The sequence below is a fragment of the Semicossyphus pulcher genome, unplaced genomic scaffold, assembly GCF_022749685.1.
Source record: "Semicossyphus pulcher isolate SPU_LCO1_2020_fin unplaced genomic scaffold, fSemPul1.0.p SCAF_4, whole genome shotgun sequence".
Classification (NCBI taxonomy): Eukaryota; Metazoa; Chordata; class Actinopteri; order Labriformes; family Labridae; genus Semicossyphus; species Semicossyphus pulcher.
The window spans coordinates 34540001-34565820 of NW_027211715.1; the positions used below are offsets into that span (position 1 = coordinate 34540001).

Consider the following 25820-nt stretch of genomic DNA (forward strand, 5'->3'; position numbering starts at 1 on the left):
AGGGGCCGTAAACGAGGCGATGCAACGACAGTAGAGTCGATACATTCAGAGGTAGACGTACAGCAGGCTACACGCCGTCCTGATGATATAACACACGTGTGGAGCGTGTCGCAAAGGGGGGTTAATTTTTGGTGACACAAAGGTAATCTAACATGTTACTTTACTCAGGAGGTAACGCAGGAACAGTTACTTTTAAAAGTAAACAAATTACCCCTGCTTATGTCACATCTAATTGCCTGTAGCTTCTACCTGGACGGACTCTTGAGACCTGAATCAGTCTAAGAACAGAGCGCTCATCAGAATAACTTTTAAGCCACACTTTAACATGTGCAGCCACAGACCTGCATGTGTTGTGTGTGTGCTCTCACCTGAAGGAGTCGGTCTCTGCGTGGTGGCTGTTGTCGTGTGTGTAACACACTCGGTGTGCAGCCACGTCCAGCTGTGTGAAGGACACCAGCGGGACTCCGGGCTGATGGACGGCGTGGACGAGGCCGTGTCGAGGAGGGACGGACACCGTGTAGACTAGCTCCTCCGGACGACCCGACGAGTCCGACGCCAGCAGGATGTCGGTGTTCAGGACGACCCGCTGGCCCTCCGTCAGATGCACCGCCTTGCTCAGGAGCACTAAGTCACCTGGAGGAAGCAAGAGGGAGGAGGTCAGGGGCATTTAGCTGCCAACATATGCCTATATTATTTATGATTGATCTATTTTTTAACCCTTTAGACTCTGCAAAAGAAAAAAATCCTCCAGGGCCGACATTCTTATTTTTGTTTTTGTGATTTTTCTTTGAATGTTTCAAATCACTAAATCTGAACAGCCTAAAGGTAAATGTCACAATGTGATGATGTCATCAATGAGAGTGTTTGTGGGAGAAGACAGAAGTCTTCGTTCATGGCAGCACAAAGAAGGAATGCTGCACCTGTTGTAGTTTTTGTTTTGGATCGATTTAAACAGGATCATGTGGTTTCCGTTTGTAGTCCGAGTAGTACTGACCAATCATTCATCAGCAGGCTTCAGTGTTTGCAGTCAGTGTGGAGATTCTAAGCTTAAAGGTCTTTGGTTGAAGTTCTTGAAGACGTTTCACCTCTCATCCTAAAGACTTCTTCAGTTAGAGTGGAGAGTAAAAGCAGAACGTAATCCGCCTTCAGACAAATCTGCTCGACGCTGTGTCGTGAAAGCCGTTTAGATTTCCCGACTTCCCTGAATGCATCGTAAATGATGGCTCCGCCCTCCGTCTCATGTTAAAGTAGTGTTCTTCTCCTCTTGAGGACAGACCTGACAAAGCTTCATGTTGTTCCTAATCTGCATCATGATGTTGTTCTTTCAGCAAACTGAAGAGCCGTTAATTAAAGTCGATCACAAGAGAATCTGTTTCTGTTTGGGCTTCATCCCGCTGCAGTAAGCCAGAGTGCAGCCTCTGTGTAACTTCCTGTTTACAGTGAGACTGAGACTCAGCACAGACAGATGAACGGGCGCTCCTCCGGGGGATGGGACGAACCGAGAGATGACAGCATTTATTTAGCAGACACATCTGGAGGGAGAATTTACCTTTGATCTGAACACACGGTCGCTGCTCGAGCTGCTGACTGGACTGTAAACGTTGCAGCGCACGGAGAAGGACCGCTGGCTACATATACAGAAATACAGATACGTTGGCCCTCGTTCCAAGGAGCATATATTTGTCTTCATGAAGCTAAATCTGGATTCAAAGTTGAAAAGTTTTGTAGATTAAAAGCTTAATATTAATGTCTTTAGAGGAACGTATTTTAAACAGCAGTAAAGGTGTTCTAAAGGCAACAACACTCACATACACAGCAGGGTTATAGGTTGGATGTTTTGTTTACTTTGAACTACGACCCTGCCTTACAGGGGCGGACATGTGGAACTGTGAATGTCCCTTTAAAAAGGAGCATAGTGCAACTTTAACTTTAAAGAATAAGACTAAAATCTCTCCTGAACCTGTTAAAATAAAAGTCCTGTTTGGATGGCATCAGATTCAAGTCAAGTTCAAGTAAAAAGCAGACTGATGTAAACTGATTTAAGTTTAACTTTGAGACAACGAAATAACAAAACGGTGGAAGAAAGGGCCTCAATGTTTCAGGTTTATTTAGAGTGTTGTTGGAGGAGGAGGAGGAGCACCCAGAGGAGACCAGCCAACGCCCCTCCACAGCTGCTCCACCTCCCCTCCTTTAATTATTCAGCGGCCGAGGAGGCCGGTCGTTTCTCACCTCCGCTCCTCCAGGATCAGAGGGCCCGGAGCCAGAAGGGCCGAGGCCTCGCCGCACCGTGTTCACCCGACTGGCAAAGCTGGCACGGTGAGGGAGGGGCGATCAATTATACATGAACCAGGACCGGCCACAGAGAGCACAGAGAGGGACCACAGAGGGCTGCCGTGTGTGTGAAGGTGTGCCGTCAGCGTGTGTGTGTGTGTGTGTGTGTGTGTGTGTGCTTCTCATTGTTGTTTTATTTTGAAAAACCTGAAACTTCAGGATGTTTGGCTCCTTTTGGTCATAAAAACACTTCATGTTGATGGAAGTGTAAATGTTGACCTCCATGATGCTTTAAAGACTAAAAATATCAACCAGACGTGGAGCTGCTGAGATGATTTTCTCTGCTGATTCCAGATCAGGAAAAACGTTGTAAGGAGAATTGTGGTATTTTTTAACCAGGGCCTTATTTTACATATTTTTGGGTCTAACTGACTTATTGATATAAAAGGTTGGATCGACTGGCAACAGTGGAACAGGCTGTAATGGCTGCAACATAATCCTTGATGGGTCAAAGGTCGTCCACTAAAAGTTCTTGTTGTTTCCGCTGACAGGCTCAGAAGTGTGTGACAACATGACAGAAAGGATCCCTGCAGAGGTAGACCTTTTCTGCAAAGAGCTGGCCTTTGCCCTTGTGCTCTGTAAAGCTGATGTGTTAATTTGACCTCTGACCTTTCTGCACAGTGTGGACGGAGATGAAGAAGCTCTGTGCAGGACTCTCGTTGTCCAGGTCGCTCAGGGTGAAGCGGAAGCTGTCGTGACCTTTGAACCCGGCAGTGTTGGTGGCGGCGGTGTGTGCGTACCACAGACGGTTCATCTCCACGTCGTCCTGGGTGAAGTTCTGACCGGCCGACAGCTCGCTCCAACCCGACTCGGTCTGTGGACCAGTCGAACAGGTCACAACCATAGACTGTATAAAAGATGGCCGACATGACGGCTCAACCCTCTCTATCGCCCCCTGCTGACTGGCTGCAGTATAGGTCATAAAGCCCGCCTCCTCCATGTTAACAGATGGGACATGGTCTCTGTCATTATAGTTATCTTACAGCTTTATCAACAGAGATCGTCATGAGGACATTTTATCTGACAGTTCGATCTGAACGTTTTAAAAACATGAGAAAGTTGAACTTCCTTTAAGTCACCTGCTGTTTTCAGAGATCAATAAATAATCACCCAAACTCATCCTGAAAAATCTGATCTGAGTTGTAACTCAGTTGTAAACCAGTAACCCTCCACCATGTGCGACAGGTGATGGCAGGTAAAACGGTCCACATATCCCCCAACACTCAAAGAAATACCCGTGCAGCGTCGTTGTCTCACCTTGAGCAGCAGTTTGCCGAAGCGCGGCGCGGCGTTCAGGAAGTAGTACACCTGGTTTGGGGGCGTGTCCAGGTCCTCGGCCTCCAGAACCACGCTGGAGATCACCCTGCGCTCACCTGAGTCCACCTGCAAGCCAGCGTTCCTGACACACCAACGAAGAAAGAAAACTGTTTAAAATATGTTCACTGTTTAATCATGGCAGGATGATAAACATGGCAGGATGATAAACACTGATGTAGCGGCAAAACGCAGACAGGTGTTCTCGCTGAAGGGGTACCTGAGCTACACCTGTTAAACAAGCTGTTCGGACTTCAGTAAGGTTGTGATGTTTGAACGTAAAGGTCATCACAGCCAACCTGGACCCACCGTCCAACCTTTTTCTGTTGTTTTTACTCAACGAGGCAAAACCAAGCGGTCATTCCTTCACTGAGAAAAACATCAACGAAGAATCGATGTGTCATCAGCTGTCAGAGCAGTGAAGATGAAGTTATGTTTTCTGACACACTGCAACTTATTGTCAGGTCTGCTCTGAAGAACGTCATGGCTGCTCCGATTTCAAATCATAAACATGTTCAGTATTTACGATCTGATATCCTGTCGTGAGGGGGGGAACCCCGAGGACAGCCGAGCACGCTCTCTGTGGATCGTCACGTGGAACCAAACGACAGCCAATCAGGACGCGAGCTGACTGAAGAAGGAAGCACAACAACCGCAGCCATGGCGACAAAAGCAAACGTGCAGCATAAGGTAACACGTCCAGCCCGTGTTCACGCCGTCTCCACCACTCCATCCACAGTTTGTTCTTCTTTCTTTATGAACTATCATCACCAGTTCTTCCTGCCTGTCGTCCGCCATGTTTGTTTACTCTAAAGTCTCGTTTGACCGCGTGAGATTTAGTGAGATTTGCAGCTGTGAGAGTCGGACTCTGGCTGTCGGTGGATGAATGTGTGAGTGTGTGGTGTGCTGTTTGCGTTACATCGTTGCTCTGCACACTACAGGATCAAAACTGATCAATCGATCACTATCTGTCGTCGTGTGTGGCTCTCTCACATTTTACACATCTGTTGAGACATCTTGTAACATCGTTGTTTTTTCTACCATCACCAGATAAATGACCTGAACTCAGTTCTTCTTTGCTGCTCTGAAACATTAGTAACCGCTGGCAGCCATAATACCTCCATGTTGGCAGGACAGCCTGCTGTTAGGGACTGTTTCAGAGCGGAGAAGAAGAACTGACTTCTGGTGAAATAAGTTGATTAAAACCACAATCATGTCTTTCTAATGAAATCAAAACTTCAAATAAAGTACTGGAGAAGTGTAAAACACAGGACGTTTAAATGTCTTGATACTTTGACACAAACAGGAAGGGGTTAAAAGTTTGTGTGAGAGCACGTTCTTCCAGTGGTGATCACAGGGGTGGGGTGGGGTGGTGGTGGTGTGAGTGGTGGAGGAGTTGCAGGGAGGGGGTGAACATCAGAAACCGTCTGGCTGCTTCCTCACTTGGAACTAAAATCCACGCAGGACAGGAGCTGCCACGTCCATCCTGCAGGAACGCAAAAACAAGGATGCCGGCATCTGCCAAGTCTGAGCGTTACTTCTGCCTCGCCGGCCTTTACAGCACCAGCTCGGCCTGTGCCAACGCACCCACGCACACCAACCGGTCTGAGGACAGCGCACGTGGGCGAGGGCGAGGGCGGGGAGGAGGGGAGCCAGTCAAGGATGCAAATTCCCAATCAGTCAAATGAAAATATTATGGCTGGGGGTGGAGGAGGGGGTCACGGAGAACCACCCACTCAAGCAAAGCGACCCGCCACATGTGCACACACCCGTCCTCCTCCCCCCAAATGTTTCTTCATTATAATAAAACAAGTATTTTTCAGGGCGCCGGTTTAGCTCAGCGGCTGAATTGTGCGCACCATGTACAGAGGCTCAGGGCTTCACTTTTGGGGGAGCTGGCATGTCACGTGATGAGCGCCTACCTCTCAGCAGTAGTTTAGAGAGGAAGAGTAAACAACAGAGACGGTCGGAGAAACTAAAGTCAAACGTCTGGAACAGAAGACGAAGAGCTGGTCCTGAAACGGCTCGTCAGCGCTAGTTTGGAGGTGTTTCAGGTTTAAGTGATGCTTAGAAGAAACAATAATCAGCAGAGAGTTCATGAAACCTGCGTCTGCGCCGCAAAGCAACACGACTAACTTGTTGAAGCAGCTGAAAGAACAAAGTGCAGCATGATGAGTGTGTGAAGGCCGAGAGGAAGAACGAGCTGCTCCCCGTCCTCCAGCGTCACGTCAGACATCCAGAACAGAGACGCTGCACAGAGACACCCTATCCACCCAGCTCCCACAGACACACTGACATTACCCATGATGCACCACACTCAGGTAAAGAACCTGATGTTAAGTCTTAGTTTGATGCTACATTTGGTAAATATGTCAGTACTTTGTGTATATATGTCACACTTAATAAAGAAATAATCTAAAACAGAAATAATAAGAATTAAAAAATAGCAGCTTCATGTTTGTAAAAAGTAAACATTTGTGCATCTTTGTCGCAGCCTTAAAAACCCTGACCCTGACCTCACACCTCACACAGTCACATATTTCCTCCAACGCCACCTTAACAAGCTTAAAATCCCTCACACCGGCTCACATCTGTGTCTGTGTGTGTGAGTGTGTGTGTGTGCGTCTGTGTGTACTTGAGCAGTCGGGGCTTCTCGTCATTGACCGGCAGCAGGGTGACCTGAGCCGTCCCCTGCACTGTGTGGACGCCATCTGTCAGCCGCAGAGACACGACGTCCTTCAGGGTTTCTGTGTCGTCGTGCATGTACACGATCTTCATGCCTGCAGGGGGGAGGAAGAGGGGAGGCAGAGGGAGGCAGGGGGGAGGCAGAGGGGGAAGATGGAGAAGGAGAGCAGGTGAAAGGGAGGAGGAGCAGCACGGGGAGGGAAGAAGATATGTGATGAGTTATAAATCTTTGTTTACCTTCCAAATTGTTGATTAAAGGTAAAAAAAGTACAGTGAAGCTGATCCAGGCCTGTAGGGGGCGCTAAGTGAAGCTGGATTTTGGTGAAACATTTCTTATGGAGAAAATAATTTACAAAGGAGAATCTGGAGAGAGGTTTTAATCCCTGCTGGGAGAGACGGGCCGTTTGTTTCAGCTCTCTGCAGCATGTTTTTTCGTTTGCAGCGAGTTTCTAAATTTGCAGCGCGTTCCTCCTGATGAAAATCTTTAAAGCTGTTAGAGTGTGTTTCTCAACCACCAAGTTATTCACAAAAGTACAGCTCCTTATCGGCCTTTTAAGCCTTGTAAAATCACCAAAGATGGTTCTTTCAGCTATGAATCTGTGCTGAGTGACCTGTTTGTGTCGCTCACCTTGTCGGAGCTCCTGCAGGGTGAAGGAGGTGATGGGGAGGCTCCTCTGCAGGAGGTCGGCTCCCATCTCCTTGTAGCGGCTCATCTCGGTGCCGTAGATGCCGTTGATGAGGCTGCCGTGAGCCGGCGGCTGCACCACGGTGAAGGTCAGGACGTCCAGGGGGGCGTCCAGGTCAAAGCCGTTCAGAATGGAGGGAGTCAGCTCCCTCATCCCGCCCTCCTTCAACTGCAGGAGGAGGAGAACAGGAGTCACGCTACATCTACGTTAGCAAGAGAAAAAAAGCTGTTAGCATGTTGACAAAAGAAAACTGATCGTACGGTGAAGTTGGCGAGCAGCAGCGAAGGCGTCTCGTCATTGGTCGGATTGATGATGATGTAAAAGGGGACGGGGGCGGAGCGATGCAGCCCGTCACTCACACTGATGGACAGCTGGTCCACAGTCGGCTCCGCCCCTTTGCTCTCTGATTGGACGTAGTTGATGAAACCAGAGGTCAGGTGGATGAGACTGAAGGATTCTGGGAAAAAATATAAACTGCAGTGTCAGGCCAAGTGTGTGCTAAAAACACACACACACACAAACACATGCACACACACTGACCGACTCGGACTCCTGCGTTGCTCTTCTCGGAGCCGGGCGTCGGCAGCGTGTTCTCCAGGAAGCCGTGCACAGGCAGAGTCTCCAGGTGAAAGGTCAGCTGGTCGGGGGGGCTGTCAGGGTCCGAGGCCCCCAGGACCCCCGCACACAGACAGGCTGAGGAGCCCTCGTCCACCACGAACATGGAGTCACCTGAACCGAGACACAGCGACAGTTAGACGGAGGATTCACGAGCCATGAAAGATGTCACGTTTTTTAGTAAAAACCTGAATGAACTTAAATCTATTTGTTTTTTTATTCTTGTTTAATCCATCGAACCTTCCTTCAGTAAAATTCTGAAGACAACAATATTACAAAAACAAATTAAAGTAGTGCGTTAAAACTGTTGTAGAAGTACTCGGATGAAAGTAAAGCAGCCAACATGGCCGACGAGCAGCAGCAAGACATCCCCCATCCAACTGATACACATGTGAGCAAAGTTAATGTTCATTATTTTCACTATATTGTTCTTTGATTTGAAGTTCACATGATTTCAGTTTCATCGTCTCCAAACATGAGGTGAGCGTCAGTTAGCTTAGCACAGAAACAGCCGCTAGAAATGTCCCTCCATCCGTCCGCCCGTCCTGTTCTCAGCTGCTCATGAATCTGTCTCGCACACATCTTCTTTTACACCGCTGTTAATTAACAAACACAACCACCTCTGGTCTCTAACCATACAGCTATAATCCATGTATATGTATATAATGCGTGTATGTGTGTTTACATTGTGTGAGCATTAATGACGGACAGTCCTGGATCTCGCTGATAAACTGGCGTCCCCTTACAAACACAGAAACAAGGTAAAGCCGGCTTCCTCTCGTCTCCCCTCGCTAATGCTCTTACTCTGCATCTTTATTCACTGCTAATTAATTAGACCAAGAAACACCACATACACCCCCATAACCCCCCCACACTAACCCAAACCCTGCCCTGCACGGCGGTGCTGCTGCTGAATGAATGGTGAGATATGCTGGCAGGATTAGAGAGTTATCCTGCTGCTGGTAGCGCTGCGCTAATCCAGCTAGCGAGACGGCTAGTACATGTCGCCCATTGTGAACGCTTCTTTCTGCTTTTGTTTGCAAAGACGTTCATTGTCCGCTGTCCGCTGTCTCCTGGGGAACACACACACACACTGAGGTAATCTCACCCAGCTGTGTGTGTGTGTGTGTGTGTGTGTGTGTGTGTGTGTGTGTATGGACGTAATACCAGCAGACAATGGGCAGATTTCACTTTAAACACGTTAGCGCCAAGCTCGTTAGCCTGGTCGACATGCTGAGAACAACATACAGACAAAAAGAAACACACACACACACACACACACACAGAAAAAAGACAAAAAATACCCATAATGCATGATGAGCAAACAATTAGATAACAGACTGCAGATACACACAACGAACACACGCTGCAGAAAACACAATACAACTTTAAATCAAACATGTCACAATGTCTCCTGATTGTGGAGAAGTTATTGTGACACGTGTTGTAGATGTTTCTTTTAAAACTTCACACTTTAAACTTTCCCTTTAAAGGTCTCATTACGGCTTTAAAGGCAAAGCACGACACTGTCAGTGTGTCCTCATCTGACACCTCGAATGGTTCAAACTAAGATGGGACTCCCTGAAAACACAGTAAGGCGTTTACGTGTGTATCCCACACACGTAAAGATAATCGAGCCGGTTTTGGGCGCGGCTCCCTCCACAACAAAACGCCGTCGCTGTCTCCGCCTCCATCAGGCATCCATGGTCCATCCTTTCCTTCTTCTTCTCCTCCTCTTTTTCTTTCTTTTCCTTCTCCTCATTTTTCCTCCTTCTTCTTCTCCTCTTCTTTTTCCTCCTTCTCCTCCTCTTTTTTCTCCTCTGTCTTCTTCTTCTCCACCTCCTCTTTTGTCCTTCTTCTTCTCCTCATCCTCCTCCTTTTTTCTTCTTCTCCTTATTCACGTCAGGTGGCACTCATGATGTTGCATGAGTGCCACTCTTCTCAGTTTACGTTCATTTAAAGACGTATTTTCAGTAACGAACCACCAAATTTCTCCTGATTTAATTTGAGTAACAAAGATTCTTCGGGGGAGAAATATATCGCAGTTAGAGAACACGTTTCATGTGTCGCAGTAAGAGAACACGTTTCATGTGTCGCAGTAAGAGAACACGTTTCATGTGTCGCAGTAAGAGAACACGCTTCATGTGTCGCAGTAAGAGAACACGTTTCATGTGTCGCAGTTAGAGAACATGTTTCATGTGTCGCAGTAAGAGAACACGTTTCATGTGTCGCAGTTAGAGAATACGTTTCATGTGTCGCAGTTAGAGAACACGTTTCATGTGTCGCAGTTAGAGAACACGTTTCATGTGTCGCAGTAAGAGAACACGTTTCATGTGTCGCAGTAAGAGAACACGCTTCATGTGTCGCAGTAAGAGAACACGCTTCATGTGTCGCAGTAAGAGAACACGTTTCATGTGTCGCAGTAAGAGAACACGCTTCATGTGTCGCAGTAAGAGAACACGTTTCATGTGTCGCAGTTAGAGAACACGTTTCATGTATCGCAGTAAGAGAACACGTTTCATGTGTCGCAGTTAGAGAACACGTTTCATGTGTCGCAGTAAGAGAACACGTTTCATGTGTCGCAGTTAGAGAACACGTTTCATGTGTCGCAGTTAGAGAACACGTTTCATGTGTCGCAGTAAGAGAACACGCTTCATGTGTCGCAGTTAAAGTGAAAGTTGACAGAAATATAAAAACATAAGTACAGAAACTTACTCTCAGTTCTGTAAGGTGGTACCATCTTTACCTTTCACCTCTGCAGACAATCTTTGTAATATAATCAAACTAAACTGTGCTGTTACGTTTCATTCTGTCTCATATCATTAAAATAAGATGCAGTCTGATGAAAGTCAGAGTCTGTTTAATGGTGAAATTTGAATTTTTAGAAGAAATTCATTTAGACTTTTGTTTTTGTAGTGTGCAGAAATTTTACATCTTTCTCTCTCTCTCTCTGTCACACACACACACGAACACACACACACACACACACACACACACACACCATCTCCCAGTCCTCCCAGTGTGAGTCCCAGTGGTCACTGGTCTCCATTGATAACCACAGAGCTCCTCCAATCCCTCTTTTTGGCTCCGACTCCAGCGAGAACTACAACCCTCCCCGAGAGACAGTGTTTCTGTGTGTGTGTGTGTGTGTGTGTGTGTGTGTGAATTCATGTCATGTATGTCCCCCCCACCCCTCCCAGTGCAGAGTGTGTGTAGGACTGATAGGTGACGGCGTGTTGTCGGGTCAGAGCTGCTCCGCTGCATTAAGAGGATTGTTGAAGTGAAGACCACGATGAACACACACACACACACACACACACACACACACACTCTCTCTCCCAGTGGATTCTTATTGAGACGTTTTCGCTGGCTGTGTTCACACTGAACCAGAGCTGGAGAAAAACTCGTTCAGTTGAAGAAAAATAAATCAGAAATAAAATCCAAAATATGAAAATGTCAAAGATTATTTAAAATGTTTCAGGACCTTTTTACGGTTCTGAGTACTCGCTCGACGGCTGGAAAAAGGATATTTGAAATAACTAAAATTATGAAACGTTTGAGTTTTACTGAAATAAAAACGCACCTACAGAAGCCAGGAGAAAAGTTCAGGGTTTTTTAAGAGACACCTTTGGGGGTTAAACGTCTCCGACCTGTCAGGCGTAATCACATGTCTTACCCAGAGTGATCGTGGGGACTTGGTTGTTGACCGGAAGAATGGTGATGTTGAGGTCATACACAGGAAGTGTGCCGTGCAGAGGTACAGGTGGAGGCGGGGCTTCTCCGTGACAACATCCCTCTGTCCCTCCCGCCTCTCCGTCAGAGATGATGAGGGTGACGGTGTCAAAGACGGGCTCGGGTCCGATCTCCCCTCCTGAACACAGACAGGAACAAAGAAGGTAAAGAAGTTCTTGTTGTTTCCACTGACAGGCTCAGATTGTTCTTCTAAGTGTGTGACAACATGACAGAAAGGATCCCTACAGAGATAGACCTTTTTGTTACAGAGGAAGATGATTGTTTTAACCACACAGAGACGTTACATCGCTCTCTGCACACACACCAGACTCCATTCATAAAAACACTGATTTAAGCTCACAGAACACAGGAGCTGCTGGTTTACTTCTGACTCGATCGGTTAGTTCGTTTGTGCATAAAAATATTAGGTTGTATTCGAACAAGTTATTTAAAACACTAAAGTCACACAGTAATATAAAGAAACTAACTTATCGACGCAGCGGTGAAAAATCAGCTTCTTTGTTCTGCAAGGTTAAAAATGACTGTTTTTGTGAATGGAGTCTGGTTGCTTTAAAGAGAGCGAGAACACAAACAAACTAGCTGAAATAAAACTTTTACCTTCAGGGCAAAAAGATGTAGAAATAAGCACATTTTCCCACGTGCCCTGAACACATCGTTGTCCCCATGCTGCCCTCTCACCTGTGTGGACGTAGTAGACGTGTCCCTGCAGCAGGTCCTGCTGGGAGAACTTGTCCACGCTGAGTCCGGCTCTCTGCAGCTGCCCTCTGCCTGGACTCCGGGCCAGCATGTAGGTCAGCCTGGAGTCCTCGCTGTCCCGGTCTGTGGCTGACAGGTAGTCTACCGTTACCTGGACCCGCCCCCCTTCCTCGCAGCTCAGCTCCCCCCGCAGACCCCCACCCAACTGCGGAGGTTCATCGTTCATCGGCAGGACCTGAGGACAACACATCACTTATAATAGACGGTAAATACTCGTGAAGAAGCAGGACGTCAAATGTTATTCTCACATTAAAAGCCCATAATAAAAGTAAGGTTGCATTACTTTTGGGAGAGACAGGATGTCACCTCTCACAGGGTGTTTACTGATGGTGTGCTCACCTGTATCGGCAGAACAACGTCTGCTGAGTTCAGACCGTCCGTCACCTTCAGGCCCACCTCATCCTCCGTCGTCTCAGAGTCGTCATGGATGTACCTGCGACACGAAGAGCCCATAAGTTATTTTAATTATGACGTATTCAGACATCAATACATATTTGATAAACTGGTGTAATCTCACATTTTAATATTAGATAGTAAACTTATAATAATAAATAAATTCCCTCCAGTTCATTCACTGATAAAGACAGAGCTTCACCTGAGCCGGAGTCCTCTCAGGTCCTGCAGGCTGAATCTGTCTCCCTGCAGCAGCGTCTGGCCCTGCAGCTCCAGCCGGCCGTGGCGAGCCGTCCGCTGAACCTCCACCCTCAGCACCTCCTCCCGGCTGTCCCGGTCCTGAACCAGGAGGTGCTCCTCCGTCACAAAGGCCCCTCCCCCCTCCTCCACCCGCAGCAGGTTAGAGAACGCCTGAGAAGCACACAGAGAATCAAAGAGGGGGTCAAATATCTTTAAATGTCATGCGCATTTTTTTTTCTTGTCTTTTAACAGCTTGTCCTGTGTTTGACCTCTGACCTCTGGAGCCTGGTCGTCCACAGGGGTGATGGTGATGTTGAAGAGGAGGTCGGAGACGGTGCCGCCATGATGGTCGCTGACTGAGAAGACGAAGTGGACGAAGAGCGGCTCGGGGCCGATGTCCTCAACAGGAGGCATGAAGGCAACTTTCATGTGGTTGACTGCATGCTGGGAGAGACAACAGGAAGGTTTCTCTAAAGGAGGACTTTCCTTTGTAACCCTTTGAAGTCCACTGATCAGCTGGTTCGTATAGTCCCTGAGACCAGGCTGAAAACCAGGGGTGATTGTGATGTTGTCCCCCCCCATTTTTTTAATGATCAGATTATCATTATTATTATTATTGTAAACTACCTGATTATTGTTAAGACGATATCACTTTTATTAAGACATATTTAAAAAACGTCCTCTTCGTCAGAGAGCTCACGGCAGCCCTGAGTCAGATCATGCCGCGTTTACACGTCAGGATGCAATAAATGATCAAACCTGTGTGAAGGACTTTAACACCGCCACCATGTGGTCCTTCTTCATGGCGTTGGTGCTGTCTGTGTAGAACAAACGTCCTGCGTCCATCAGCCTCAAAATAAAACAAAAAAGCACAAAAACAAAAGTGTAAATCAGACGCTTGTGTTGGACGATTTAATTTGTTCTCTTTGTATTTAGCCATGCTAGCAGTTTCCCCCTGCTTCCATTCTTTTGGCTAAGCTAGGCCAAACAACACCCGGACCCATCAGTTTCAGAGAGCATCCTGTCCTTACCCAGGATGCACTGGGCTGAAGCAGGGCTGTGTGATGACGTAGGTCAGGTCTGTGTCTGGATGCTCTCTGTCGGTGAAGTGCAGGTGAGCCTGAGTGACGTAAACCACCTCCGTCTCCTTCACCGTCAGAGAGCGAACACTGCCCGAAACCTCCACCGGCAGCTGGTCCTTCACCGGAAAGACGTGGACCACCACCGTCTGCACACACCGGGAGGAGAGGGGGAGGAGAGGGGGAGGAGAGAGGGTATTTTTATTGTCTGATGAGAGGAAGGAGTCTGCAGACAGTGTTCCTCTGACTCACGTAAGTCTGAGAGAGGTTGGGCGGCTGGTGGCTGTCCGACAGCGTGAAGTCGAAGGAGTCTTCAAACGTCTCGTCTCCCGAGTGCTGGTAGAAGATCTGACCCTGGATCAGATCTCTCTGCAGGAAACCGTCCACTGGAGCTCCTGCAGGGACCGAAAACACATCACAAATATCTATAACAAAGAATCATCACAAACCAGGTGAGAGGAAGTTAATCTGACCTAGTCACGACCTTTGACCTTTACAACAAGCCACACCTCCTTCTAAAACGTATTATCATGAATTCTTACACTCACCTGCCTCGTGGGTGGAGGTCTTCCTGACCAGCTGCCCCGCCCGGGGTTTGGACACCAGCTGGTAGAGGATGTAGTCGTCGCTGGAGTCCAGGTCGGAGGCTAACAGCATGTACTCCTCGAGCCGCACGGCCCCGCCCTCCTGCACCTCCACCGCCACGTTGTTGATGAGGAACGGCGGCGAGTCGTCCTTGGGCAGGATGTTGATGGGGAACTTGTGGCGGATGCTGTGGCGGCCGTCGCTGATGCGGAAGACGATGTGGTCGCGGGTGGTGTCGCTGTCGGAGTGGTGGTAGACGACCACGCCGTCCTTCAGGTCGCGCACACGGAACATGAACGCCTTCCCACCTGGAGACACCGTGAGAGTCTAAACGTCTGACATCAAGATCATGTTCTGCTATTTTATTCTTACCAGGAAGTTTTTATGTTTTTTCTGAATGATCTGAGAAAAGTAAAGCTTGAAACTAGAAGTTCCAGAATTATAAAGCTGTTTGAAGATCAATCATTTCTTATTCGAAGCATTTTAGTCTTTACAAGAAAAAACAATGACCAAATGATTTCATGGTTTTCCTACAAACAAAACAAAGCTGTTGTACCATTTCGTGTATTTAACTGAGAATCATTTCGTCTTTAAACCAGCCGATCTTAAATTTGGTACGAGAGCATTTAACCAGGAGAACTCATTTTAAACCCAGTATGCTGTTTTTTACTGACTTATTTCAAGACATTAAACATTAAGAGAGAGTGGAGATAAGTTCCGGAAACAAGCATCACTCCCCACCAACATCCTCAGGACCTTCTACATGGTGCTCACACAGCCTTGAAGAGGGTAGTGAGGTGAGCAGAGAAGAGCACTGGCGTCTCTGTCCAAGAATCATTCGAGAGCCGTGAAAAAGGCACTGAACATAGAGACCCACTACACCCCCTGCACACACTCCTGGATCTTCTGCCATCAGAACCAGGAGCTGCTCACCAGCTTCCTCCCACAGGCTGCTGCACCGTCACTCCATCTAATTCTACTCACATTTACTTGCACTATTCATCGGTACAGGACACTCGTCCAGCACTTACTCTCGCACCGTCGCACTCGTCACTTTCATTGGTTTTAAACAGGCACCGTTTATTAAGAAAACACGAGCTCCTTTTCCTGCGTGGGCTCAGGGACTGTATTGTGTGTTATATTGCGTGTTTCTATCCTGTCATTGAGATTAGAGATTCCCGGGAACGCTGTCTGTATCCTGACTGATGTTGTTAGAAGCTGTACTGTTTTAAAGGCCGCTGTAATTCAAGACAGTGTTACAAAACAAAGTTCTTGTTCTGAGCTCGGCTGTACTCTGAGCTTTATTTGCAGCCACAGCTGTGAAGTTTATACGGATGTGCTTAAATATTTTCTCTGACGTATCTTCGCTGGTCTGGCCAAACTCCTGTTCAGATATCCGTGCGGTTTGGGTTACGATACTTTTTACTTCTATTTTTTTTTCTGTAGTTTTTATTTAAGAGTGGATATTTTGTGGATTTACATCTGGTCAGTTTTCCTCTCATGATGGAGCCCAGCAGGTGAAGGAGAAAAATGATCACTCCATTACTGCTTCCAAAAAGAAATTCGGGCCCTTAAACTCCAAATAAATCCTGAAAGTCTAAACACAATTATGTGCTGAAATTATTTAATTCAAATTTAAATGAATTAAAGGATCATAAATACGTTTTACTGAAAAGTTGAAAATAAATTTCACCAAGAAAAAAACTGCTGGACGATAATTAAATTAAAAAAGTGAATAAAATCAGTGAAGCTGTGTTGTTATGATGTGATTATTTAATAAAGACACACACACATATATATATATACAGTATATGTTATGTGTGTGTTTATACATGTTTATATATAGAAACATATATATAGAAACATAATTATTTTGTTTTAATTATTATAATATTGTTTTTAACCGTATCAGCCCGCCCTAAATCTTCAGAGTAAACTAAAGTACATTTATGTCCTCTATTTGTCTCCAAAGTCAATAAACTAACAACTCCACAAATAAAACAACAGAAATAATGATGGCTTTCTTTAGCACCACTAAATTAATGTTTCATGTTTAACTGAATTTATTTCTTTACATCCAGACAGTCGGTGTGAATCTTTGAGAGGAGTTGGACCAGCATGTGAAACTTCTCTGTCCTACATTAATGAAATGTAGGCCGTGTCCATCTGTCAGCGCTCTGCTGCTGGCTGGCCTCCCTCACACTCTACATCATGCTAACGCTAACAGCACAGCGTCACATGACTGGCGGCCTACTGGCGGACATGTGTTGTTGTCAGAGGACTCGGTTCTGTTTCCAGCCAAAGCTTCGCACTTTGATTCAATTACCGTCTCCAACACATGCACCGTTTTTTTCTCCCATTGTCACTTGGAAATAACAAGTTTCTCTTAGCGCCTGAAGGCACCGCGAGGCGCTGGCTGGGATTTGCTGTGAACACCGGTGGGGTAAAACATGGCGTCCTTCCCGGTGGCCGCCCGGTTGCCAGGATGGGGGCTTCCTGTCTCCCTGCGCGATGCCAGAGAGACAGAAGGGCAAGGTCAGCAGACAGATTGAGAGACGCGCGGTCGCGAGCCCGAACCTCATTAGCAACTTTACCGAGGGAAAGCGGGTACTGGTCCAACTGATGGAAACAACTTGATAATTGGGCCCAAAGGTGGCGTTGGGCAACAGGCCCATAAAGGGAGAGATGGGATGGGAGGACTGTGTGTGTGTGTGTGTGTGTGTGTGTGTGTGTGTGTGTGCAGAGGGACAGGCAGCCATCCATTTGGCTGAAGGCGTTGGACCGAGCCTGCAGTGACTGTCCCCATGCTGCAGCGCGTCGCCCCCGAGTCGCAGCGTGGAGGGTCAGCGGCGCTCTCCTCAGAGACGCACGACTCCAGCAGAGGAGCCGCTAACTGCCTCCTACAGGCCTCGAACGAGTGTGTGAGAGCAGAGCCAAACTTTTGTCAGCTTTGTTCCCTCTCAACAAGAGCGGCACGTAAACAAGAGTCCAAACTGCAGCAGATAAAACGATGCAGGAGCAGGTGCTGCGGTCCAACATGGTGGAAACCTGCCCAGTGGGACAAAAGTTTCAGCAACCATCCAACTGCTGTACTGATACATACGGTTTGTGTGGACAGTTTGAGATGGCTGCAGGGAAAAAGAGAGACAGGAACAGAGTAAGAGGAGAAGCACAAGAAGGAAACAGAACATGGAGAGAAAAAGCAAGAATAAGTCTGTGTGTCAGATCCTGTGAAATATGCGTGCAATGTTTTTCATGGCTTCCCCTGCGGCGAACATTCGGTGTAGTGCCGTGTTAGTCGACAGGTAGGAGGAGACGGTGAGTTCTCGTTTTATACGGTAACCGGGGGTCACGGGGTCGGACACGCAGATAAAACATTTAAGCACCGTTCAAAGTTTATTAAGCAACATGTTGCTTCTCCTGTTGTCTCCCTACTTTGTCATGCTGGTGTCAGAGGAAATAGCTTGTCACAGTTCTTTTAAACGCTCTAAATTCATTTTTAAAAAGGTTTTAAAACGACACCCTCGATGTTGCTGAACATTGGGGTCTCCAGGTTAGTTACACCTCACTTTAAGGACTCTGATATCCTGACTTCTAGAGTTTCCTGATTATTTAGTAATCGCTGTGTTTATTATGCTCTGTAACGGAGCAGGAGCAGGAGGACGTTTAGGTAAGGACTCAGCTCTCGTCTGAGTGTTTTTACATGAATCTGTAAACACAGATGACCTCACTGAAGCCCACTGTGAGGGGCTTCAGCAGGTCAGGGTTACATTTATTAATGAATGTGTTTAAATGAGAGAAATCACACGTTTAATATCAGCCACAGATTTAATGACAAGAGCCACAGAATCAGTTCAAACCCCTCCTCTCCCTCTCGGCTCCCCTCTGTGTCCGTACGTCTAAAGCAGCCATGAAAGGTTAACTCCCTGCCTGAACCCCTCGGGGCTCCTGCTCTCCTGCCACCTCTCCCCCTCCTCACTGCCCCCTCCTAGCTGGTAGCATGAAAACCTGTTTGGGGACAGTGCATCTGCTCCCTGTGCACGACGGCATGAAATGGCATAAGTCCCTCCAATCTGCTCGTCCCGCTCCCCGTTCGAGACAAAGAGGCCGACTCCCCGCGCGCTGGGCTGGAAGGGACAGACGTGGACGGAGAGAGGGAGGCGGCAGCGGCAGCCTCCGCGCTGCCACGGCCCCTGGCGAGGTGGCCGCGGCCCCATTTTACACCTGATTAGGAAACACATGCAGGGCCACTAGACATATGCTTCCCCAGCCACACCACGGTCCCTGGCGGATGGGCAACACATGGAGGAAAAAGGGCGGAAAAGGCCAGACGACGTTCTCTGGAAATTCCCAGGCCGGAATGTGTCGGAATACCAGCACGGATTAAAGGACCGTGTAGTTAAAACACGGAGGATCAGATGAGGGGCACGTAAGTGACGATGACAAGTTGGTTTTATTTTGAAAAACACAACTTTTAGAGCGTTTAGAGTTTAAGTCAAAATATAAGAAAAAACAACAAACAAAACAACAAACAGCTCTTTACAACTAAAACTGTTGTAAAGACATAAAATAATAAAAATCATCAAATGTTTAACTGAACTTTAATGAGTCGACACCCAGAGTCTGACAGAAGAAACAGATCCTTCCCTGGTTGATGCTTTAAATTCAATAATGTCATCTAACAAACAACAACGGTGTGGCAGCAGGTGGTGACACCTTACAGGAGGATAAACAACAAATAAGTATGTGTATAAGTCCAGCGGCCCCGTCGTATCACCACACTGACTAGCTGGCAGGACACAACAGCACCGCATGTGGAGCTTGCGTTGGTTGTTGACACCTTGCACCTCTTTTACTTCGGTGACACTCGAGCGATGTAAAAACAGACACAGCGGTTTTACGTCGGCGTTGCCTGGTTCAGTTTAAAATAGCAAAGGCGCCATAATGTTGCTGTTGCGGAATCACAGTGTTAAAAGGGTTAAAGGTCAAACCACTGCCAGGAATATAGAGTCCGTGATTATTTGATCTCCAGCAGAAAACTGTCTCTCAGAATGTCTTCTTCCAACATGCACGTCCCTCACTGCACAGAGGTGGACTTCTCTGAGTGAATACAGACGGGAACACTGAGCCAGAGGAGTCCTTTCTAGATTTACAAGGGAAACTACAGCCGAGTGATACGACGTGCATTACAAGTTCTGACCATCGAGGACAACTTCAAGTATCTATGCAAAGCTTGAAATGTATTATATAGTGTTTTGATCCATAGGAAGGATTCAAACCTGACTGGAGCTAAATGAACAGGAGTCCTTCAGTATGCTTCATGAGAGTAAATACGTCCATTTGGGTTCCCTCCATCATTAGCGCAGTTTATGTTTTGCATCCAATCAGGAATGTGTCGAGGTGATGTGTCCTGTCGTGTTGCTTTGATCGTTTCCACATTTACTCACCATTCTTTTGCCCAAAACATAAACATTCACAGTTTTAGCAAAAGCAGCTGCTGCTGTCACTAAATACTAGTTCAGCCGCTGTGAATGTTCATGTAAAGTAAAACTTGCCAAGCTACCAGTGACCTTTGACCTCACCTCTGACACTAAGGCGTCCATGAAGAGGTCCATCCACAGCCACCAGGAAGACCGCGTTGATGTTGTCGTTGTCGACTATCTGCAGCTCCTCCCACGTGATCGGTCGGGACTGACCCTCCAGCAGATCCAGGCCTGACGCAGAGATTTCAGATGAGAACAAATGATTGTTGTCTGGATAAAACAATGTGAATGGATTTATTTTAGTCAAACTTTCTGCTGCTGTACCCACCCATGTTCCAGGAGACTCTGGGTGCGTTTGTTTCAGCTGCTCGGATGGAGATGTGGACCATCATGGGCGGGCTGGTCATATAGGAACCGTCTATAGCCTGGAACTCCACCTGACATAAGATCAATAAACAGAACATGACTGGAAGTGTAATATGACCATGTATGTAAAAGATGAAATGGCTTAAGTTTCACACAGAAATTATACACTTTGTTTCAAAACTTCTAATTCGGAAATTCAAATAGATTACTTGATTACTGATAATAATAAAAAGAATACATTTAAACAAACATTGTTTTTATGTGGTCGTTTTAACAAACCTGTCGATAAATCTCACACTGACGATCGGTTCCATTCCTGTAAACGCTACATTATTAGCGTTAGAACTAAAAAGGTTTTCAATGTATTTCAAGCACTTTCATTAATGTTAGCTAAAATTTCTGTTAAGAAGCTAAAAGGTTTTATCAGGTTACAGTACGAGACTGTTTAGCTAAGCAGAAACCGTTTGAATAAGGTTAGCTAACAGTTTGGTTTAGCAGCTTTAACTTGTAGAAACAGGTTAGCTAACAGCTCAGTTCAACAGCTAAAACAGTTTGAATGACGGTAGCTAACATTTCAGTTAAATAAAATAAATAAAAAGCTTGGCTCAGGTAAACTAAAAGTTCACTTCAACTATTACCAATTCAATCATGTTAGCTAACTATTCAGTTTAGCAGCTATAAAAGTTTGAATCATATTAGCCTACAGTTTAGTTTAGCATCTTAAACAGTAAGAATCAGGTTGGCTAACTGTTCCATTTAAAAAAATGGTTCCAGTAAGCTAACAATTCAGTAAACAGCAAAAAAACAGCATCTTTAAGAGTCTAAATGGGATAGCTAACATTCTGCTTTGGGTTGTATCTGATTAGCTCTCAGTTTAGCAACTAAAAATTTTGCTTCAGGTTAGCTAGCAGTTCAGTTTAATAGCTAAACAGTTTAGTTCTAGTTAGCTTACCGTTAAGTTTAGTAGTTTAACAGTTTAGTTCTAGTTAGCTTACCGTTAAGTTTAGTAGTTTAAGAGTTTAGTTCTAGTTAGCTTACCGTTAAGTTTAGTAGTTTAAGAGTTTAGTTCTAGTTAGCTTACCGTTAAGTTTAGTAGTTTAAGAGTTTAGTTCTATTTAGCTTACCGTTAAGTTTAGTAGTTTAAGAGTTTAGTTCTAGTTAGCTTACCGTTAAGTTTAGTAGTTTAACAGTTTAGTTCTGGTTAGCTTACAGATAAGTTTAGTAGTTTAAGAGTTTAGTTCTATTTAGCTTACCGTTAAGTTTAGTAGTTTAAGAGTTTAGTTCTATTTAGCTTACCGTTAAGTTTAGTAGTTTAAGAGTTTAGTTCTAGTTAGCTTACAGTTAAGTTTAGTAGTTTAAGAGTTTAGTTCTATTTAGCTTACCGTTAAGTTTAGTAGTTTAACAGTTTAGTTCTAGTTAGCTTACAGTTAAGTGGCTCAACAGTTAATTTTTGCAGCTTCATTACGGCAGTTTTGGTGAATCATTTATTTTGGACACAGTCAAGAGAATATTCTTACCAGGGATTTATTTATTTGTTACAAGTCAAACATTTCTATATTTGATGTCCTTCTTCATCACTTATCATAATTAATGTCACCTTCTGTACCTCATAGTTCCTGCGCTGTGATTGGCTGCTGTTGGGCGGCTGGTAGGCAACCTTCATCTCATGGAGGTCCAGCCAGGTGAAGGACGTAATGGGCTTTGTGTGGTCGTCCAAATGGGTGATGTAGCCGTCGGCAGGTGGGACGGTCATGTTGAAGACCAGCCTCTCCTGCGGCGTCTCGTGGTCCTTGGCGTCCAGGGCGGCAGTGGTGAGCGGGGTGAGGATGAACTGGTCCACCTCCAGGATGAAGGAGGCCATGAAGGCGGCCTGGGGCAGCTGGTTCTGCATCGCTCCATGGATCAGAACTGGTAACCATATCGACTCAGCCTGGAGGAAGTGATGATAAGAGAAACGTGATTCTCACTGTTTCATCTTTAACAAAGTTCTTCTTCTTTAACAATTTGTTTAAATCTGTTTTTGGAAGCTCATGTATGTTTTAACACGTCATGTAACACATAGGAATCAACACATAGAGCCACAACTTTACTGTTACATGTGGTGTTGAAGCGTTAGCAAGTGATGCCCCAGAACAGACAATCAGACGTGTTAGAAATGACAGGTCTTTGCAGTAAAGACACACAGATCATGTGCTAACAAGGAGAGAAAAAATGGTGCCTGACATTTAGGATTTTTTGAGGCCTTGCATCAAAGTGGGATGTCACCTTCTGACTGCCAATAAACCTCTCAGTGTCGCAGATGCTAAACTCACCTGGAAAACTTCCATACATTCAACTTGGATATGACTGGGAGAGCAGTTACTCTACTGTAAGGATCAACCTGATTCTTTGGATCAAAGATTTTCACAATCCTACTCCCCGAATCAGATCAGATTACTTTAAGACAACTGGGTGTAGCCGCACCTCCAGCAGCGCCCTGGTGGCCTGCTCCCTCAGCTCCACCCTGATGGGGATGTAGTCGATCTCTGGTGACGGAGGGCTGAGGTGCTGGTACTTCAGACCGGAGCTCAGGAAGTCCTGGCAGCTGGTTTTGAGGAATCGAACCTCCTTGGTGTGATGAAGACAGGGTTTGTTCCCCGGACAGAGCGCTGCTGTCTCTCTGCCTGAAGGAGGACGGCAGACAGACGGGTGGAGGACAGACAGTTTGGAGATAAATCTAGTGATTCAATGATTTTAAATAAAACAAACTTAATTTGTGACATTTTGGTTTATTTTTAATTACTGGTCACTAACAGACCTTGTGCCACTATTTGAACCTACCCTTCCTCTGCGTAGCGTCCTCCTCCCTCACCAGCTGACCCAGAGCGGGGACGCCAGTGTCCGTGGTCATCAGTCTGACAATGCAGACCAGGTCGGCTGTGGTCCGGATGTTCAGGACGGAGCTGTCGATGGCGTTAGATAAACCGTAGAACTGAGGAACCACCAGCGGGGCGCTGCCGAGCTCCACTACACCGGACCCCGAGTCCATCACCCGCACCGGCAGGACCACCGTCTCCACCTGCGTGTCCGAGGACGTAAACCTGCAGACAGAAGCAGCATTTTAAAACTTGAGGGTCAGTTTGAAGGCATCATTCTGAACTCCATGATACGCACTCCCACTCTAACTTTAAAAGACTTTCTCGAGCAATTTGACAAAATGTCTTTGATTTCTGTTTGAACTGCAGGAAATCGAAACTTCTCAGAAGATCTTTTCCAACCTCCAACAGGCGTGTTTTGAGAACCTGTAAAAAATACTATTGATTATATCTGATATTTATATTATATGATATTTCCTTAATCCCAAATTCATTTATAGCAGAAATCTGGGAAGAAATGTAGGAATTTTGGAAGCTAGCATCGCCCTGGTTTTCTTAAAAATAAGCCGAGGGGATTTCCCCCCCAAAAAACACGTTTACACATGTTGTTAAGCAAGAATCTTTTTTTACTTCTTGAAGTGTAAAATCATCACCAGGAGTAAAAAGTGGGCAAATTGATTATTTTAAGTTTCAATGTAAAAAAGCTTCTTTTTCACACAGCTGGTTAACCTCCCTCCTCCTCCTGAGTTGTGTCTGATGAACTCTCCTGCTGCTTCCAGCTCCTCGAGGCTGACCAGTGCCCAGTGTGATGAGCTGTTAGCTCGGATCAGTACCAGGATTTCTCTGATGGACAACAACTACCTGTGGAGCGCCTGTCCATCTGTCTCCGCTGAGTGGCAGTTTCACTGTATCTAGCAAGTCACACATGGGCTGTAGGACTGTTGGTATTCTGCTGATCATGCTAACTCTTCACTGTTTCTCACCGACCTGTAGACTCTCAGCATCACTGCGTCCTCGTCCAGCAGAGGACTTCCACTGTGGACGTATTTCACCTCGTCCTCCAGGAAGCTGCAGTCAAACACCTGCAAACAACACACTTTATTTCTGCACAGAACAAAGTAACAGACACAATAAACTCTATAACTACAGGTGTGTCCTCACCTGTGGCGTCAGCTTTCCCACTCTCTGTGTGACAGGCTCGTTCATCACCACCTCCACCTTACAGTCCACGCTCTGACCCACGCTGATCTTCAGCTCCTTCTCTGTGACGAACACTGATCCACCCCGTGAGACCTCCACGCCCGAGTTCACCACAACCAGACCCCCGCTGCAGAGGGACGTCGCCACCAGCAGCAGCAACAACACACTGACGGCAACCATCTTGGGTCAGCAGGGTCGTCTCGTTTCACAGGTTCAGGTGAAGCAGAGGGTTGTGAAGGATGAAGGCCTCTGTGTTTTCCATTCAGACAGCATCGACCCACATCCTCTACATCAGTCTGGTGTTTCTACAACCTGCAAAGGAGAGAAGAGTTTAAATTAATGTTGTTGGGAACAAATAAATCAAACCAAAACTGGGAGCTAAAAGAGGTTTCAGCCTCTGGATATTTGGCTTGAAATATTAAAAATGCATAAATAACAACAGAGCTGAGAGTTAAAGTAAACACAAAAATGAAAATGTGAAATAAATCTGAAAATAAACCTTTAAAAATCTAAATCCAACAACACAACAGCTGTAAACCTGACCCTTGACCTCCACCTCTTCCCTCAACCCTGAATCTGATGACCTTCAAAATACTTACCTTGCAAAATATTTCCAATCATCCTCCTAAAACTGCAAAAATGTATCAGCTGCTCAGCTCTAAATCCCTACAACCACCCTTATGCAACACAAAAAACTCCCAGCATGCAGCGGGCTGGCCTGGCTTCTTCCCCCGCTGCCCCACACTCCCAGCCGGAAATCGCTTTCACCCTCCATTTCACTTCAAACCAAAGCCCACTGCAGGAAACAAGGGGTTAATCTGCGTGACCCCGCAGAGGTGCTGGAAATGGCATGGGACGGGCGGAGCGGGGGAGGAAGGGGGGGAGGTGTTTTCAGGATCAAAGCAGGGCACCAACTGGAGCCGGCGTGTCACTTCCCATCGAGCCAGACGAGCGTCGGTTCGTTAGTTTGAGGTTAGAGCTGGATGTGTGCGAACCTCACAGTGACGCTCTGCTGCAGCGCTGAGGAAACCTCACATGGAGCAGCGTTACAGAAAGCTTAGTGAACACGCTGTTTAGGATCCAGTTCAGGTTTTTAAGGCAGCACCTGAACAAGCACATGATGAGTTCGTTCAACTCAAACCATTTGAAGAAACCAACTCTTTTATTCGTCAAAGTAACTTAACTTAATTAAACAGGACACATTCCATTCAGTGTGCAGAACTTAAAATGAGTATTATGAACTTATCGATTAAATAAGATGAACTTAGTTAAGTAGTTTAACTTCAGACTCTCCTGTGTCGACTCATCTGAGGAAACGGATCACCTTCAACCTTTTAACTTGCATTAACACAAAACAAATACCGTAACATTCGGAGAATAAGACAACAGCTTCCATGTGACCCAGAGTCTCCATCGATGTCAGATGTTAACACTCACTTGGACAAATCAGACACACCTCATTACATTAGTTTAAATTGC

At 46.2% G+C, this 25820-nt stretch overlaps 1 protein-coding gene across 1 annotated transcript in view; it reads right to left on the reverse strand.

The window, feature by feature from the left end:
* frem1b (Fras1 related extracellular matrix 1b) overlaps window positions 1-24521 on the reverse strand; it is a 37774-nt gene extending 13253 nt beyond the window's left edge. The window contains exons 1-23 of the mRNA XM_069679894.1: window positions 24303-24521; window positions 24129-24223; window positions 23107-23366; window positions 22750-22949; window positions 21893-22216; window positions 20249-20357; window positions 20020-20151; window positions 14401-14745; window positions 14105-14247; window positions 13805-14001; window positions 13533-13623; window positions 13050-13217; window positions 12736-12944; window positions 12480-12573; window positions 12063-12315; window positions 11308-11502; window positions 7557-7745; window positions 7277-7473; window positions 6959-7184; window positions 6281-6425; window positions 3589-3730; window positions 2941-3145; window positions 369-633 (exon numbers count right to left, since the gene is read on the reverse strand). Coding sequence (XP_069535995.1) covers window positions 369-633; window positions 2941-3145; window positions 3589-3730; window positions 6281-6425; window positions 6959-7184; window positions 7277-7473; window positions 7557-7745; window positions 11308-11502; window positions 12063-12315; window positions 12480-12573; window positions 12736-12944; window positions 13050-13217; window positions 13533-13623; window positions 13805-14001; window positions 14105-14247; window positions 14401-14745; window positions 20020-20151; window positions 20249-20357; window positions 21893-22216; window positions 22750-22949; window positions 23107-23366; window positions 24129-24223; window positions 24303-24521 — 4403 coding nt within the window. The remainder of the gene's footprint in view (window positions 1-368; window positions 634-2940; window positions 3146-3588; window positions 3731-6280; window positions 6426-6958; window positions 7185-7276; window positions 7474-7556; window positions 7746-11307; window positions 11503-12062; window positions 12316-12479; window positions 12574-12735; window positions 12945-13049; window positions 13218-13532; window positions 13624-13804; window positions 14002-14104; window positions 14248-14400; window positions 14746-20019; window positions 20152-20248; window positions 20358-21892; window positions 22217-22749; window positions 22950-23106; window positions 23367-24128; window positions 24224-24302) is intronic.
* Between the last annotated feature and the right edge of the window lie 1299 nt (window positions 24522-25820).